This window comes from Castor canadensis, chromosome 9 (assembly GCF_047511655.1).
Source record: "Castor canadensis chromosome 9, mCasCan1.hap1v2, whole genome shotgun sequence".
Classification (NCBI taxonomy): Eukaryota; Metazoa; Chordata; class Mammalia; order Rodentia; family Castoridae; genus Castor; species Castor canadensis.
Window position 1 is genome coordinate 97,121,288 of NC_133394.1, and position 17,776 is coordinate 97,139,063.

Genomic DNA, 17,776 nt, shown 5'->3' on the forward strand with positions numbered 1-17,776 from the left:
CTGTTAAATGTATCCACATGTTATTCTATGGTTATAGTTCTCTGTTCTATTTATGAAGAAATCAAATGCTATACCCCTATGGAGCCTGAGAAAATAGAGCCATTCATTTTCACAGCATGGAAGCAGGGTATGACCAATTTGAAGGAATAGAGAGGTTGGCTTTAAAGAGTGAAATGTGAATTATACTAGGAACCCAGATCCTGTTACAGTTTGTCACAACACTACTTTCCTTTCACTGAAATGCCAAGATTTTGCCCTTGGATTATTCACATGGGTATAATCATGCTCCTAGAGAATGAACAGCAGGCAAGGGGAACTGACACAGGCAAGGGGAACTGACACAAACAAGAAAAAAATATATTCATTTAGTCCATGTTTGACAGAAAACAAAAATCTATCTGCTCATAAGACAAATAGGTTAATATGTATGTGACCAGTTCATTTCAGGAAAGCTTGACTGTTTCAATTGGGAATTGGGGTAAGGTAGGGAAAAAGAAGACAAATATGGATGAGCTGAAATAAACTTATTCAGTCACAATGAATGAAGTGACTACATGATATATCTGAGATGTCAGTCATTCAATCTTTCAACAAATACTGATTGGAAACTTAGTATTAGTCATGATTCCAGCTGATGGTGACACATTTGTGAATAAAACAGAGAAAAAAAGGCTGCGGGTGTGACTCAAGTGGTAGATTGCCTGCATAGCAAGCTAGCAAGTACGAGGCCCTGAGTTCAAGCCCCAGTGCCAAATACACACACACACATACACACACACACACACACACACACACACACACACACACACACATCAAACAGCTCAGTATGGTGGCACAAGTTGATAATCCTAGCTGCCTGGGAGGCACAGATCCAGAAGATTATGGTTTGAGGACAGTCCAGGCTAAAAGTTCAAGAGACTCTATCTCAACCAATAAAAGCAGGGCATGGTGGCATCAGTCTATAACCCTAACTGTTCGAGAAGCATAAATAGGAGGATTGCAGTCCAGGCCAACTTAGGGAAAAAATGAGACGCTATCTGAAAAATAACCAAAGTGAAAAGGCTGGTGGCATGGTTCATGTGGAGAATACCTGCTTAGCCAACACGAGGCCCTGACTTTAAATCCCAGTATCAACAAGAGAGAGAGAGAGAAATCCTGTCATCGTCGAGTTTCCATTCTACTGAAGGTGGCAACAATAAGGAACATAAATGAACAAACCATATATTATCTTAAATAGTAATCAGCACTAAGGATTGCTATAGAAGTTGGGTTGCACACTGAGATGAATGGGAAGCCACTGAAGGGTTTTAAGTGGAATAGTGTCATGATGTGTTATGTTCTAAACATTCTGACTACTGAGTTAGGAACAAATTGAGTAGGATCAAGGACAGGAGGACTAAATAGGAGGGTGTTACCACAATTCATGCACGAGAATAATGGTTAGAACCAGAGTGGTGGCAGTGAAGATGGCAAGAAGTGGTTCAGTTCTGATTGTACTTGAAGGTGAAACCTAAAGATTTGTTCCCTACTGCATGTGCATATGACTTATGACTTTGCTATAGGTCATTCATGACACATGGGCTTCAATAAATGTACCAACACCTACAGCCTCAGCTTTCAGTTCTCCTCTGCTTGAACCCTACACCAACACTACTATCAACCACAAGCAGTTCTTCAATTGTGTTTCACTCACTAATGGCCTTTGTCTCACTGCCATATAGCCTCATCTATGTGTAAAAATGGCTACTCTTCCTTCTTCTCTTTGGCTCAGTCTTATCCACCCAGAAGACCTTAAATTAGCTTTTGTCTTTCCTAGTGCTTTATTCTGCCTTGCCCTAGATGAGACAAGTGAGTCAAACTGGATCTTCTCCTTTATGTATCCCTGTTTTTCATTTTATGCCTAATCACAAGACTCACCCTTATGTCTGAAGTTATATGTGTATTTATCTATCTTTGTTATTAACTATAAATAACATGAGGATTTAGACTCGGTCTTTTTTTTTTTCTTTGTATTCTGAACATCTTAGCAAAGTGCATGATGCACAGTTGTTTCTTAGTAAAGGTTTATTTTAAAATAGAATGACAACAAGCATTTACATGTCTTCCTATTTGGTGACTAAAAACTCCAATTAGCCATACAAAAAAGGAAAAACTTGGTAATTTGTAGAAATGTGAAACTTTGTGGGGAGGATAACAGGTGAAAATATCACATGGTTTTAAGCGCTATTGAGACTAAATCACTCAAGTCCATGCTAGAAGTACCAAATAGGGCAGAATCCCAAATCTTGTAACCAAAGAAACTATAATATCCTAAGGATTTGTAAATGACCACACCAATGGATCAAAGGAATAGTTGCTATAGAAAAAGCCCACATGCTACAGGGAGCCACTGCGATACTTTTTGCTCTTTAAAATAAAAGATGTTTGAGTCATATATACTGAAGACTAGCAAAGAGGGGCCATATAATACCAAAGAGCATGGAATAAGGATTTTAGATAATAGCACATAAAGATAACCATGCAAAACCACCAGAATAATAGTTCTGTGATAAAATAATTATAGACACACAGCTACTCTGTGCCCCTTGACATCACTTTCTTCAAAAAGTCATCCTTATCCTCTACCATGCTGAGATTTCCTGATGTTCTTAAGAAGGGAAAATCATCACCAAATAATCAAGGATAATCAAATAACATTCATTCATTTAATGGCACTTTGCTGGGCCACAGAAGATAAATTACAGCTAATACACAGTCCTTGTATTCAAGTGCTTTACTGTGGTGGGCAGGGCCAGATAATCAGTAGGTATTCATAATACTTCAGTGTTGAAGGTCTACAAGAGGGATGAGCCATGGGAGTACCATGGGAGCACCCACAAAGGGCACCAAACCCAGCCTGAAGTCAGAGACAGTTTGCATAGGAGGTGGTATATGAGTCCTAAAATGTGAGCCATCACCAAGCAGGAGATAATTTTGAAAAAAACTGAAAGAGCTGGTAAAAGGAGAAGATAGGAAATTAGGTGAAGGACATTCAGAACTTCATGTTAGAATAGAATACCTGTCCTTAAAGGGAATGCAGTTATTAGTAGAAGATGAAAAAACAAATAATTTAATATGTACTTGAGATACAAGATACAGTGGAAGGCATGGTAGAGTCTAACCTTGATGGCAGAGATGGGTGAATGGGCAAACCTAAATAAACTCATTCAGGGCACAGATCATAAAGTAGAACAGTTTTTATCTTCAGCATTTAACACAAGTGTTCTGTACATAGCAAGCACTCAAATACTCAAAAGGTTAGTTATCTCTTTTAAAGTCTAAAACCATCTTGTCTTCATGACTACAAACTGAAAAGATGTTCTATCTTCTGAAACTTGAGATTATTTTAAGAACAAGGATAGGAAGTGAAATTTCTCTTTGAAATTGTATATGCTTTGCTAATACAGAAAAAAAGGTAATCTAAGAATAAGTCCACAGAAATTAAATTCTACAAGAGGAAAAGCCTAACCCAGATGGCTAAAGGCTGGTAACAAGGATGGTGTCAGGAGCAATGCAAATACATATAAAGACACAGAGTAAACATCCATGCTACGAGCCCACCACAATCCAGACAATATGCTGGTTTATGGGGAAACTAAGAGCCATGACACAGCCTCTCCCACCAACAGGTCACAATTGGATGAAGGAACTTAGACTTCTGTGGAAATTATAATGTACTCTAAATAGAGGCTTGCAGAGGTTTGGAAATGACAACAAAAAGTGCAGAGGATTAAAGTACTTAAGTATGTCTAGAACGAACTCACAAAAAAATCTCTGCAATGATAATATCCAAACAGCTTTGAACAATGTAAGCACTCACTGTGAGAACTGGAGATAGATTTTCATGTTTGTCAGTCCATCTCACAGTGTAACAATGCTGAGAACCATGTGATCAAGAGAAGAAAACTCTCAAGTTACATGTATTTATTGAGTCTACCATAGGAATTGTGGTGGCCACATAAGAGCTGGAAAAAAGAATAAATCATGGCCCTGAATTTGAAAGCATCTTGTCCCAGATAAAGATAAAGTAACTACACAAAGTAAAGACTGTATAAGATATCACATGACCAGTGCCATAGAATAATATGAATATATGAAGAAAACCCCAAACAAATAAAAAACAAAAAGCAGTGCAATACAAATTACATTAGAGGTAGAAGGACGGTTAATATTTGCAGGATTTTAAAGGCTAGAGGGAATTTTGATAAATAGCAATGGCTGAGGAGTGAGGAGAACTTTCTAGCCAGAATACCTTAGTAGAAGAAACTGTCAGATTTGAGGAGAAGCCAACCAACAGGTCCACAGGAACACTGTCTAATATTTGGAGGTAATCACTTTAAATCTAGGTGGAGTCATTTCTCAAGGTTTCTTAAATCCCAGCCTGAGGAAAATGGACATTCTTCAAAGGGATGAAGGTTTGGAGAGCCAAAATGTAAAGGGTAGGACTGATACAAACAGCACTTAAAATAAATTAATGCTTTTGAAATGAAGCAAAGAAGATTGGCTATTAACTCACAACTAAACCATTAGAAAAATCTAGGCATGAAATAAAAAGACTGAATCCAAGGTTATGAAAGCAGGAATAGAGAAGGAAAATAAATATTGGGCAGCATAGGGTTTGGGGAGTAATAAAAACATTAAATAATAAAAATTATACTTAAGAGTTTTACCACAAAAGATGTCATTAAAAATGTGGCACAATTACCTAGTATCTATTTCCATGTACCCCTCCTAAATGATGTCTCCCTTCTTCACGCAATCAATGACATTCTTAAAATCACTTGCTTTGGACAAAATATCTCTGGTTTTATAGTCTAAAGCTGACTCTGCTCCTGCCTCTGCCAATGATTCAGGGAATGACCTTGGAGAAGTTCTGACTTTGCTGAATCTGGTTTGCTTTTGAGCACTCTGTAGGACTAATGCAGGTCATAACTAACCAAATGATGGCCAAAAAAAGCCAAGAGCCTTGGCGCTCCTACATCAATACAGAACTGTTCAGCAGAGTGGAAAGGTGGATTCCATCCCAAGCACAACAGACAGCCAGAGCCACTTGAAACAAAGCCAAAGCAAATGCCACCCAAAAACATGCTTCTGTTAATATCCCAATATCTCCACCTCCCTCACTGCTGCAGGTTTCCTTTTTGAGTCAATTTCGTAACAGTTAGGGTTCTTTACAATTTTACACAGAATCTCCATTTTCATATTCCACAGCTATCATTTCCTAACCAAATGTGAACAAAACCATTTCCAAAGTGAAAAGTCTTTGATTCATGATGAAATGTCCACTGCTGTCATTAAAATTGTGACAAAAGACTGGCACTTATTCTATAACTATCATTTTGCAAAATCATGATTTCAAATAAGCAATTCTAAAAGTGATGAAAAACTTATTTTTATACACTCAAATCTTATTTCAAAAGGCAAATTCTAATACACCATGAGTTTCTAATTTCTGTACAGAGGAATAATTTTTAAATATTTTATTAATCCCAAATTTGTTAAATTTGAAACCCATCAAAAAGAAAACTGAATGAACAATAACAAAACAATGCACATTTACTTTCAAAGGTACATAGTGAATCTAGTCAACTATAGATTAAAATTAAGAATTTGTTTCCAATTTCTTTTTGAAATAAAAATGCAATTGGTAAACTAAATCAACACCAAAACCCTTCCCACTATAGAACAGAAAAACAATGGGGACACATGCCCTTTCAGCCTTGCCACTGGTATAATGCCAAGATGAAAGGGAGAGAAGGAAAGGGAAGGGAGGAAGAGAAGGAGAGGGGAGGGAGGAAGAAAGGCAGGGGAGGGGAGGAGAAAGGGAAGGGGTAGGAGAGGGGAGGGGAGGGAAAGGATATAGGGAGGTGAGGGGAGAGGAAGGGAACCCAATTGTGATTGCAAATCTGCAATTGGGTTCAGGGCTGGAATTCACATTACCTCTGTGGCCTGTAAAATTCCCAAGCCAAAAATGTAGTTTCAAGTGTTCATGCCCTTAGTGTTGGTCCCTCCACTCTTCTCTATGTCTGATATATGTATATGTATACATATATGTATATGTGTGTATATAATTTCAGTGTATCTACTTATGACAGACTTATTTAGACTAATGATAGATAAATATATAAGATCAAACCTATTCCAATGACCATTTAAACACAGAAGACAAACAACATGCTAAATGACACCATAGGGTGGCAATCACCAAGATCTAGACTATGGCAAGGTTTTTAGTACAAATGTGGGAGATTTTTATTTTTAAAAGAATGGCTGGAAAATACCTCTTGCCTCATGTTTTTCTATCATGCAACCTTGCCATTCCCCTCATCAAAAAATGGATTCCTTCTTCACCCCCTCAAATGGAATCCACTTCTATGACTACTTAGACCAACTGACTATGACAAAATAAAGAAATAAAGCTGTGCCAGTTGTAGGTATACCCATTAAATTGCCTAGCATCTTTCACTTCTTGATTCATGAAGTCGGCTGTCATGTAACAAGTGCAAATAACACCCCTACCATGCTATGAGAAGCTCAAACCACATGGAAAAGCCCTGGAAGATGAGACGCCATACAGTGGTGTGTGTGTGTGTGTGTGTGTGTGTGTGTGTGTGTGTGTGCATAGAGATAGAAAGAAGGAAAAAGACAGCTCAAGAATATCGAGGTGTTAAACATGTGAGGTATGTCAGTGAGGCTAATCAAATTTTTAGATGACATCAGCTCCTGCAACTATCTGACTGCAACTGCAGGGAAGACTTCAAGCAAGAACTGTCCTAAAGAGCCCAACCAAGTCAAACACAAGAGATGATTATAAATTGAGTTTGCTGTTGTTGTGTTAAGCCACTAGGTTGTCACACAACTTCTTATATGGCAAAAGGTAACAGAACAATGAACAACCTGGTTGTCCTTGACATCCACAAATAAATTCCAAAGGAAAAGAAACAAAAAACAAACCAATGGGACAAATCTATAGATAAAAGTTTATAATTAATCTAAAGTAATAATGTACAAACTTTATTTGGATTTGAATTTAACTGAATAAATTACATATTTAAAGTTTATTATGTTTATAACAGTAAGAAATTTAATATTAACTGCATATTTGATGGCATTGGGAATTTTTAAAATATATTTTAGGCTGATAATGGTACTGTGGCCATTTTTTTAAAAAGAGAGCTTGTCTTCAGAAAAACATGCTCTTTAAAATTTATGGATATATGTGGCATGTTATCTGGACTTCCTTCAAAGTATCAGAGAGAGGGGATAAAAAAATGAGGCTCAGATGACATAATATATGCCATGAGTGGATAATTATTGAAATAAATTATAAATATCAGGTTGTTATACCATTCTGTCTATTTTTATATTCCTAAAACTTTCCATCATAAAATAGTAATTTTAGATAGTGTTTTCAGGTTTGTAGGATATTTCTGTATCTTTTTCTAGAAGCAAATAAAATCTTCCCTGAACACTGTGCCATCCTCCACAGGTATCAACAATGATGTAGTTGAGACTTCAACATGCTGGACTCACAATACCCCAGCTTCCAAGCTTTGATGTACATCATCTCCAATACGCTTCAGGAACTTATCACACACTGCGTCAGTTCATCACTTAGCTTTCTCTCCCCCAAACCTTCAAAATCTAAACGTCTCCTTCTTATCCAAACCTTTTAATTTTACTTCTCTCTCACCATGATCCACAGTTCTATTTGGGTGGTTTATCAAAATTGTCCTCATCTCTCTTATTTCTCTGCCTAATGTGTTTCTACACTAGTCAAACAATTCCTTGCATTTCTGGGTTTTTTCCTTCTGCTATACTAGCAGTTCCTTCCATTCTTAGTAATTTCCTCTGCTGCTTCTGATGACAGCCTAATGCATCTTCATGCTTATTAATTAGTTAATATATGATATAAAGTACTTAGAGCATGGCCTGATTCACAGTGGGAATCCAATAAATAATAGTTCCTTTTAGTGTTATTATTCATCTCTCACTTTCCCAGAGGGTATTTTTGAAACCAATGTTACCTAAAAAAATCATTAGAGGTAGAGAAACATTAAATAAGGTAAGAACATTTTAGGTAGCCCTCTTAAAAGATATCCCAGACCACTAAAGTATTTTCTTTAGGCTCATGACAAAATCAATAGCTAATTAAAAAAAAAAACTTAAAGTGAACAAAATAAAACATTTTATCCAGGCTAAATGGCAGTACTCTGAGGTAAATATCCAAAGACAAAAAATGTAAATGCTTACCAACAACTTATAACCATGAACTATCTTAATCATCTTTAAGAAGAAATCTTCAATGGTTCCCCACACAAAGAAATGACAAATGTTTAAGGAGATGGGAATATTAATTACCCTGATTTGACTTATTGTATCTTGTATATATGTATCAAATTAATACAGTAAATCCCATAAATATGTACAATTAAACCCAGCCTTGTGCATGCTAGGCAAGTGCTCTACCATTGAACTACACCTCACAACCCCTAAATTAGTTTTGAATGGAAAGAAATAAATCTGAGTTGATTTAACAGAGAGCAGGTACTCCGTATAGGTTAATTTAATCTGCGATTATCATTGTCTTCATTAAGGATAGTTAGCCACATTAAAATTAGAGGGATGACTGTGGCTAAAAAGTAAACTATTGTTTATATTTACTCTTTAGTAATGATGGACATATGATTTAAAACATTCTTTTCAAATTTAAGTGAGTTCTCCCTAAGGTATTGTATTGAGAATCTGTGTTCACACATGGTGATCTATGACTGACAGTCTTAAGGATCATTAGCTAAAGTATAACTCCCAGTAAAGCTCTCTTTGGTTTGAATCAGTATTACCAAATACTAAAGTCTTTATTTAGAAGGCAATAATAACCATTATTATGGACAGTTACCTTGAGTTTATGTTCTTTCCTGTTTACAATCACAGCTGTGATTTGTTGGTCCATGAAAATCAGAATGGTGACCAACAAAGCAGGAATAGCAGCGGCAAGGCACACCCACCAGGGGTTTCCTCCAAAAGGTGGAACAAACCAACCTCGGTTTGGACTTGTTGGCTTAAAGCAGAGAGAGAACATTTTTGAGAACCACGTGAAGTTAGTATGTGCTACTTGGTGAATAAAAAACAAAAACAATGATGATATGCACTTTTATTAGGGAATAATCAACATATTAAAAAATAGAAACAATTATAGGCTGGTGAAAGATTATTTACCAAAAATCTTCATAAAGGATGTTATTTTTGAGGTGGTTTTTTAAAAGAACTTTTATTGTTGTGCTGGGTGTAGTACATTGTGGCATTTACAAATGTTCTTACAATGTATCCTACTTGAATTTACCTCCTCCATCATTCTCTTTTACCCCTCCCACCCCTATTCCTAGAACAGTTTCAACAGGTATCACTTTTCCACTTACATACATTGCATACAGTATCTGCATCACATTCACCCTCTTATACCCTTTCCCTCCCTCCTCCTCCCTCCCATTTCCTTCCCTCCTCCCCCCTCCCATTTCCCTCCCTCCTCCCCCCTCCCATTTCCCTCCCTCCTCCCCCCTCCCCCTGGTACCAACCCCCCAGCAGGACCTGTTCCACCCTCCTGTTCTCTGATTTTGGAAATGAAAAAAAATGATTTTTTTTGTTTAAGATAGCTGCATGGAATGAATATAGAATTTTTAAAACTGTTGAAGCCACCATAAGAAGTAGAGTAAGGTAGAAAGAAGAAAAACAGAGGCGATGAATCAATTTGTGTTTGAGGTGTTTTTTTAAAAAGAAGGAGAGAAAGAATATGGGCTGTTGGAATGGCAGGGGATATCAATTTATGTATTTGAGATGATTTAAGGACTGAAGTTGGAAAAAAAGTGATTTAAATTTAAGGGAAAGTGAGGAGAAAAAAACCCAGATATAATATTCAATAAAGCAGTAGCAAGAAACTACAAAACCATTATGAATTTTGTTCATAAGTCTTAGAAATTTTACTGAAGTTGTTTCTACTACTGGCAAATTATAAATAGCTTCACAATATGACATATGAAGAACAATAAATATTTTATGTTATAATTAAACTAATTTAAACATTATGACCTCTTACTTTACATATGAAAAATGATTCAGAAGAACTGGTAAATACTTTCTCAGAAATATTGCAGGACACTGAAAAGAGTGGTCATTTTTTCAGTTCTCACTCTGTCATACATCATATATGTCTACTACAGAAAAAAATACTATGATTTCCTTACTCAAACAAAACAAATAAATTAAAATCTAAAGCTAACTATAAATTATTTTTTCTAGATTTCCTTTCAAGAATGTCCACTTCCTTTCTGAGAATATTTCCATCTTCTGTCTCACTTTGCTCATAACTCCATTGGTGCACCTATCTACCATTTACTACCTTTATCAGGTTCCATTTCAGATCCGAGGACAGATTCTGACTTAAAGCAAACATTTAGCTGGGTGTGGTGGCATACACCTATAATTTAAGCTACTTGGGAGATGGAGACAGGAGGACTGACATTCAAAGGTAGCCTAGACAAAAAGTTAGTGAGACTCTGTCTCAACAAACAAGCTGAGTGTGGTGCATTCATGTCTATAATCCCAGATACATGGGAGGTATAGACAGGAGGACTGCAGTCCAAGGCCAGCCCCAGGAAAAGAGCAGGAAACTATCTAAGAAATAACTGCAAAAAAAAAAAAAAGTAAAAGAAAAAAAAAGACTGGAGGCATGGCTCAGGTACCTGCCTAGCAAGCATGAGGCCTTATGTTCAAACCCCAGTTCTGCCCACCCTCCCCCTTCCCCAGATCAATACAGGTATGAGATTGTGGTAGGAGGATTGTGGTCTGAGTCTGGCCCATGCAAAAGAGCAAGATCCTACTTAAAAAACAAACTAAAAAGTAAAAGGACTAGGGGAATGGCTCAAGTAGTAGACAGCTTGCCTAGCAAGTGCAAGACCCTGAGTTCAATCCACAGTATTGTCAAAAAAAAGCATTTAATAAATATTGACTTAAATGAATTAATGACTGAATGAGAATGTATCTTTGCTGATGAATACATGATGGTGGAGACAATACCAAAAATATCATTTGCTGTCTCCTATATAGTCCTTCTTCATTAAGTAAAAATATACTAAACTAAAACTGTAGATGGCTTAAAATTGGTTAAAATCACATGTTGTGATCCCCATTGCTCTAGAAAACAGGTGGAAGACTTGTAATGGGAAATTAGCTAGTGATATAATTAGGAATGACTGAAATGTAGATTTTATTCATTACAACTGCATATACAACAGGTTCATAAAACAAGAGTTACATCTTTGCAACAATTAAAATTCACATTATAAATAAATATGTCTGGCAGGTAATTTATTAGTATGAAAAGAGCATTGAATTAAGAGCTAGAGGCTTGAGTTCTAACTTCACTTCCTGACTCCACTAGTGAAGGGATCATGGATATTTTATTAAATTTCTATGTGCTCCAATATCAACTTTATAAAATAAGTTATGTTGCATACTTCCCACAATTATTATATGGATCAAAGTAATAAGGTATATGAAAAATCTTCAGATATTTTAAAATGTTCTAAAAATATATGAAAGAGCTTGTAATAAGTTGTTTTAAAATAAAAATCAATGCAATATGAACCTTGCATTTGATCCTAGATTTGGCATTTAATTTTGGTGCAGAAATTAAACTATATAAGTGAGTCCCACAAAGGACTGCTTTTGAAAAAAAGAAAAAAGGACTGTGCAAAGATGACTGAAATAGAGTCACAATAAACCAGGATAGGGGAAAGAAAAAGTTGAAGAGTAAGATAGATGTCTGCTTACCTTAAACTCACTTGGCACAATAAGTTTTGGAGTATCCACACCTACTAGGGCATCTATTCCACAAAATATGAGAATGGACAAGATAATGGCAAAATCGCTAATTAGTTTTCTTGCCTGAAAAAAAAGAAAGAAGGGACTATTTAGCGTAAAATACACGTATTTTTCCAGGTTTGAATTGAGTAAAGAAATCTGTATTTGCTAATAACTTAAAATAATAGTTTTATCAACAAATTATCACTGGGCAAGACATAATCTGATCCCCCAAAACAACAGGCCTCTGTGTGTGTGTGTGTGTGTGTGTGTGTGTGTGTGTGTGTGTGACAGAGAGAGAGAGAGAGAGAGAGAGAGAGAGAGAGAGAGTGAGTGAGTGTAGGCAAGGAAGGTCACTCAAAAATATATTCCTGACATATACCATGCAAGTACTTGCCCTGTGTGCCAAATGAAGGATACTTGGATAAGGGTGAAATCTAAGCACACATTGCATGAGGAAATAGAATTCCACTTATTTGGAAGGCAGCACTGTAATAAATAATATAATCCCATAAAGTAACCTAAAAACACCACACATCTATGATGGCAAGGATTGAAAGTTGCAGTCCACTGAGCAAGGTAAATATCAGGTCTCAATAAAGTCAAGTGATGGAAGACGGAAGTATGAAGGATACACTACCTTTGTCAAAGAAATATTCTTCACTCCAGGCTGGTGCTTAATGTCTCGTGTATGTGGGGTGTCTCTCCTCCACTACTTAAGAGTAGCTACCATTATCTGATCATCCTCCAAATTCCTAAGTGTTTGCCTCTGGTCAGAACAAGGGCCAGCTTTATGGGATGCAGCATTAAACCCTGTCCTTTACCATGAAGTGGGTGCAGAATGGCCACTTATAAGTCAAAACAGGAGCACTGGGCCATTTGGTTGCATGGAGGTTGCTGCATCCTCCACAGGTACTGCAAGAAGGACTAAGTTTCTCATAAGGAAGATACACATAGTTGCGTGTAATGTGATGCTTCCACAAGAATTTACTCAGTTCCTAATATTTTGCTTGGTGCTAAGGACACTATATTGAGTAAGACAGACACAAACTGTCTTCATGAAGTTTAGATTTAAGTTATATACATCAAATTAGGGTTGATTCAGACACTATCAAGTTATCTCAGGAAGAGTGATCAGTTTTTTGATGCTACTAAATACAATACACAGTCCTCAGAATAGAGGGGCTCCTAAAAGAGATTTGAAACTAAGATAGTCAGGTACTCAATATAAACTGAAGTGAAGAGTGGAAATTACTATCTGGCAGGGTGGGTATACTAAAAGGCGTAATGTTTAATTCTTGACTATTATCAGGTGTCAGGTACAAATCCTCAACAAGTTCATAGGTGCTTTTTCTTGGGGGGATGGGGGGACAGGATCTGCTTTGCCTCTTGGAGGACCAGAGACTGCTAATTTTAGTTTCTTGAGAAGAACACACCAAAAGAACTAAGGATCAGTTATAGTACCTTTAGGGACAAGTTAACACCAATTACACACAATAATATCAGGAACAAATACATGGCAGGGATTGATTTGGGGCTAAAACAGGATAGTTACTGTAGTCAGATTACCTGCATTAGAATTACATTATTTATAGTTTATGAATATTTACTCTTTATTAGATTCAATTAGTTCAGATAAAAAAAAGAGCCAAAACAATATCTACAACTTCACTGATTTGTTATAAGAATTAACTACGATATGGCATTAAAGTGCCTAACGTAATGTCTATATAACTATAGTTATATTACATTCCAAAAGGCTCCTTGGCTGCAGAGACCACTCAAACAACTAAATCATTTAGTGTCAGGAGGACTTTGAAATGAACCTTTAATTCCAAGAAACAAGACTAAAAGCCCAGGAATAATAGTCATCTGCTAAATTTTGTTGGAATTAACGCAGAAAAAAGGAAAAAAGGGAGGCTCCCAGGGCTTCGATACTGGAAGAAACGCTCATTTCTTAAATTGTGTGCAAATGGTATTAACAATGGTAGCTCAGGATAGTCTGGCAAAAGATGTCATATGGAGTAGTTTCAGTAATATGTTGGCATGTTACAAGCATCCCTCTTGTCCAATAGATCATAAGTCGCTGCAGGACCAAAGGTCATTGCAAAAGCAAAAAGAAGTTATCTCTTATTTATGTCTCTACCAGTCCTCACCCAGCAAATCACACTCAATCAAATATCCTGTAATTTATCCAAGGGACGGAAGCAGTTTTTAAAAACATGGTATCCCCATTCCTTTCCCTCCCCTCTCCTCCCCTCCCTTCCCCTCCCCCTCCCTTCCCATTTTTTTTTTTAATACACAGAAAAGGGTAGCAAATGAATGTACTCTGCTGTTCTTCGGTAGAAATTCCCATAGGACCTATATCTCCACTCTGCTAGAGGACAGACTTGCTTGATGGGAATCACTGTCAGGCAACTAAGAAATGCTGCTCCTTTAGTTGGGAGAGAAGGCATTTTCAACATTCCATGAGATGACTATCCTGAGAAACAAACATGGCAAACTGAACATCATCGAGGGCCCAAATTGCAGTGCTTCTAACTTGGTCCTACATAATCCATGAGACTATGAGGTCAAGGCACATGACCGCAAGAATCAACAGTATCATGGGTGAAAGAAAATACCCATGATACAATTTTAAGAAACTATTCGAGGTAGACAATATCTAAAGAAAAAACAATATTCCTTTCATACCAACATATAGTATTTTGAGTGTCATTTATACAAATGTACCACATTTGTAAAAAGCTATTTAACTATATACTTATGACCTGTACATTTTACTAAGTAAATTATATCTCAATTTAAAATATACTCCAACCAGTCAAAAAATCCAAATCCAAATCAATATTGTCTTTTCAACTATTCTCTTTGGGTAGTTATTCATTTATTTCAATGATGCTGCTTTGGGTAGTTATTCATTTATTTCAATGATGCCGCTTTTTTCCAAATAATTTAAAAATTCCTTTTGTAATCTTATTGAGCAAGGATAGATGTTTGAAAACTCACAATAAACAGACATATCTGAAGTATCTTGATTCTATCTTCTTTGAAATTGTTATTTTTTCTATTTCAAAATTAATATGTTTGTTATAGTACATTTAGGGAAAAAATAGGCAAAATGTTTAGCAAATCCACTATCTAAGAATAATCTTTAATATTTACAAATATATCCTCCTTTTGTGTGTATATATATATGTTCACATATATGTATATGCGTATATGTATATATACACATATAGTTTTTCACATTCTGTTTTACATGTCCCTTTTATCACTTTTTTCTCATTTTACATTTTTTATAATATTGAGCATTAATGATACCAGAGTATTATGCTGAATGGATATTCCAATGTATTTAATATCCCACTGTTTAGATTGCCTTTAACTTTTCAGTATAATAAACAATATCATAAAGAAATCTTTGCAAATTATTCTGACAATGTGTATATTAAAATCTAAGGCTTTTATACATTATGCCAAATTTCCTTCTAGAATGTTATATTAATTTACCAATTTTCACTGTGCCCAACAATATATGAATGACTGTGGATAGTGTTAAAAGTTAAACCCATACTAAAAGGGAAAGCAATTTGCTGCCACTGACAATATTCAAAAGAATATAAAATAGTCAACTTTAGTAAAACAATAATTTCTGTAGCTTAACAAAGCAACTGAATCTCTTGCTCCCTTCTGAATTATCATATTTAATACAGATCCTACATAAATATATCTCTCCCTAAGGATGACATTAATATTTATTCTCAAAAGTAACTCATCAAAACTCATAAACCAAATATTCCATGGATAAAGTACACACAGAACTGCTAATGGATACAAAGCACACTTTGAGAGCAGGACATTGGTACGGTAATAGTCTAGTCAGCCAGTGTAATTTTTCAAAAGCCAAATGATTGGAATATACCAGTTGTCATGCTCCAATCTAGGAATACTTTGACATTCTGAAGACATTTTGGAAATTAAGTCTATTGGATTTCCAGGCTATTCTGACTTCTTTGCAGGTTTCTCCCCAACTCCTCCAAATTCTTCAGGTTGGAATGTTTTAGAGTTCAGACATTGATTTCTCTTCTATTTATACTCTTGGTGTAAGTGACCTCATTTAGTCTCATGCTTATATCTCCAGGACAGACCATTCCCTTAAATTCCATAATCATCTGTTTAACTACCTGACGACCTCACTTAGATTTCTTATAGACATCAAAACAACATGTCAAAATAAGTGCTTGATCTACCCTAGCTCCTCTTCCCCAGCCCAGCCTGCCTCACCACGGATATGCTAAACCTCCTATTTTTTTAGTTGCTTTCTTCATCTTAATTAATGGCAGCTTATTTTTCTTCTATGTTCAGTCAAAAACTTTGGACTCTTCTCTTTTTCTCTTATCATACACCAAATTAAGTTAGCAGATTATCTTGAAAATATATCTAGCATTCTATCACTTTATCTCATATGGTTTACTGAATTAGCTTCCTATATAGTTTCTCCCTCTTTCTACATTTGACCCTCTTCAGTATTCTTGTCAATGGAGCACTCCAATAAATCATGGTACAATTTAAGTCAAATAACGTGGTAGGCAGAATAAAGTATAATGTGTCCCTAATGATGTCCACATGATAACTTCCAAAACCTGTGGATATGTAATGTAAGGTGGCAAAGAAGAATTAAGGTTGAAAGCTGCTAAGTAGTTGACCTTGATAGTGGGGACATTAACCTAGATTATACAGGTGGGCCAATGTAATTACAAGTGTCCTTGTAAATGAAAGAGGGAGACAGGAGAGTCAGTATCAGAGTGAAGGGGCAGAAGAACTTAACCAGCCACTGCTGACTTTGAAGTTGAAGGAAGGGGCCATGTATTAAGGAATGCATGCAATCCCTAGAAGTTGGAAAAGGCAAGGAAATGCATTCTCCCTTGTGGTCAGAAGGAACACAGACCTGCCCACACCTTCATTTACTGGTCATTTTATCCCAGTAAGACCAACTGTAGACTTCTTACTTCCACATCTCAATTTTGACCTCAAGATCAGGTCTATTTAAAGTTTGTTGTTCTAAGTCACCATATTTGTGGTAATTTAGGAGAGGAGCAGCAGTTCTAGAGATTAAAATCAAGGCCTCAAGCTTGCTGGGAAAGTGCTCTACCATTTGAGCTACATCCCATGCCCTTCAGCTTTTAGTTTGCTTTTCAAATAGGGTTTTATGTTTTTGAACAGGCTGGCCTCAAACTATATTCCTCCTACTTCCACCTCCCAAGAAGCTGAGATTATAGGTGTGTGTCATCAAATCCAGCTTGTTTTTGATTTAGGGTCTTTTGTGCTAACTTTTTTGCCCAAGCTGGCTTCCAACCATAATTCTCTTATCTCTACCTCCCAAGTAATTGGGACTATGTGGTAATTTGATGAAGCAGCTGTAAGAAGCTAATAACTATATATATACGCACACACCACGTATATGTTCATATATACATGCTGATTTTGGTAGAGCTCTTGGGTAATGGTGGTCTTATTAAAGTGTGGCACTATTTATACTATGGCTATAAAAGTAGCTGAAAAAAGGAATGCTCATCAATGCTAGGATTTCAGCTCTTAATATCTATGGGGACAAAAAGTTACCCTATTAATAATGTTGCTTAATCTCATTAAAAATCAGCCAGGATGACAGATTCTGTATAATATACTTAATTCTACTTCCCCTTTATTCTCCTTAAGTTATGTAATACAGTTCAGTTACAGCAGAAATCACTCCTGCAGAGTGTTTATTATTAAGACATTCTTTCTAAGACACTGGATCCATTTTAAACATCATAGTCAAGGAAATTGATTTTTCCCAGGCCACTTCTGTATTCAACTCTTAACTCCTCTAATT

The 17,776-nt window shown here is 36.2% G+C and overlaps 1 protein-coding gene across 5 annotated transcripts in view; it reads right to left on the reverse strand.

Annotated features, from left to right (window-relative positions):
* The window catches only part of Slc4a4 (solute carrier family 4 member 4), a 421,377-nt gene that overhangs the window by 26,892 nt on the left and 376,709 nt on the right, over positions 1-17,776 (reverse strand). For all 5 annotated transcript variants that reach the window (XM_074042041.1, XM_074042042.1, XM_074042038.1 and 2 more), the window contains 2 exons: positions 11,869-11,982; positions 8,939-9,100 (listed from right to left, as the gene is read on the reverse strand). In XM_074042041.1, the coding sequence (XP_073898142.1) occupies positions 8,939-9,100; positions 11,869-11,982 (276 nt within the window). The remainder of the gene's footprint in view (positions 1-8,938; positions 9,101-11,868; positions 11,983-17,776) is intronic.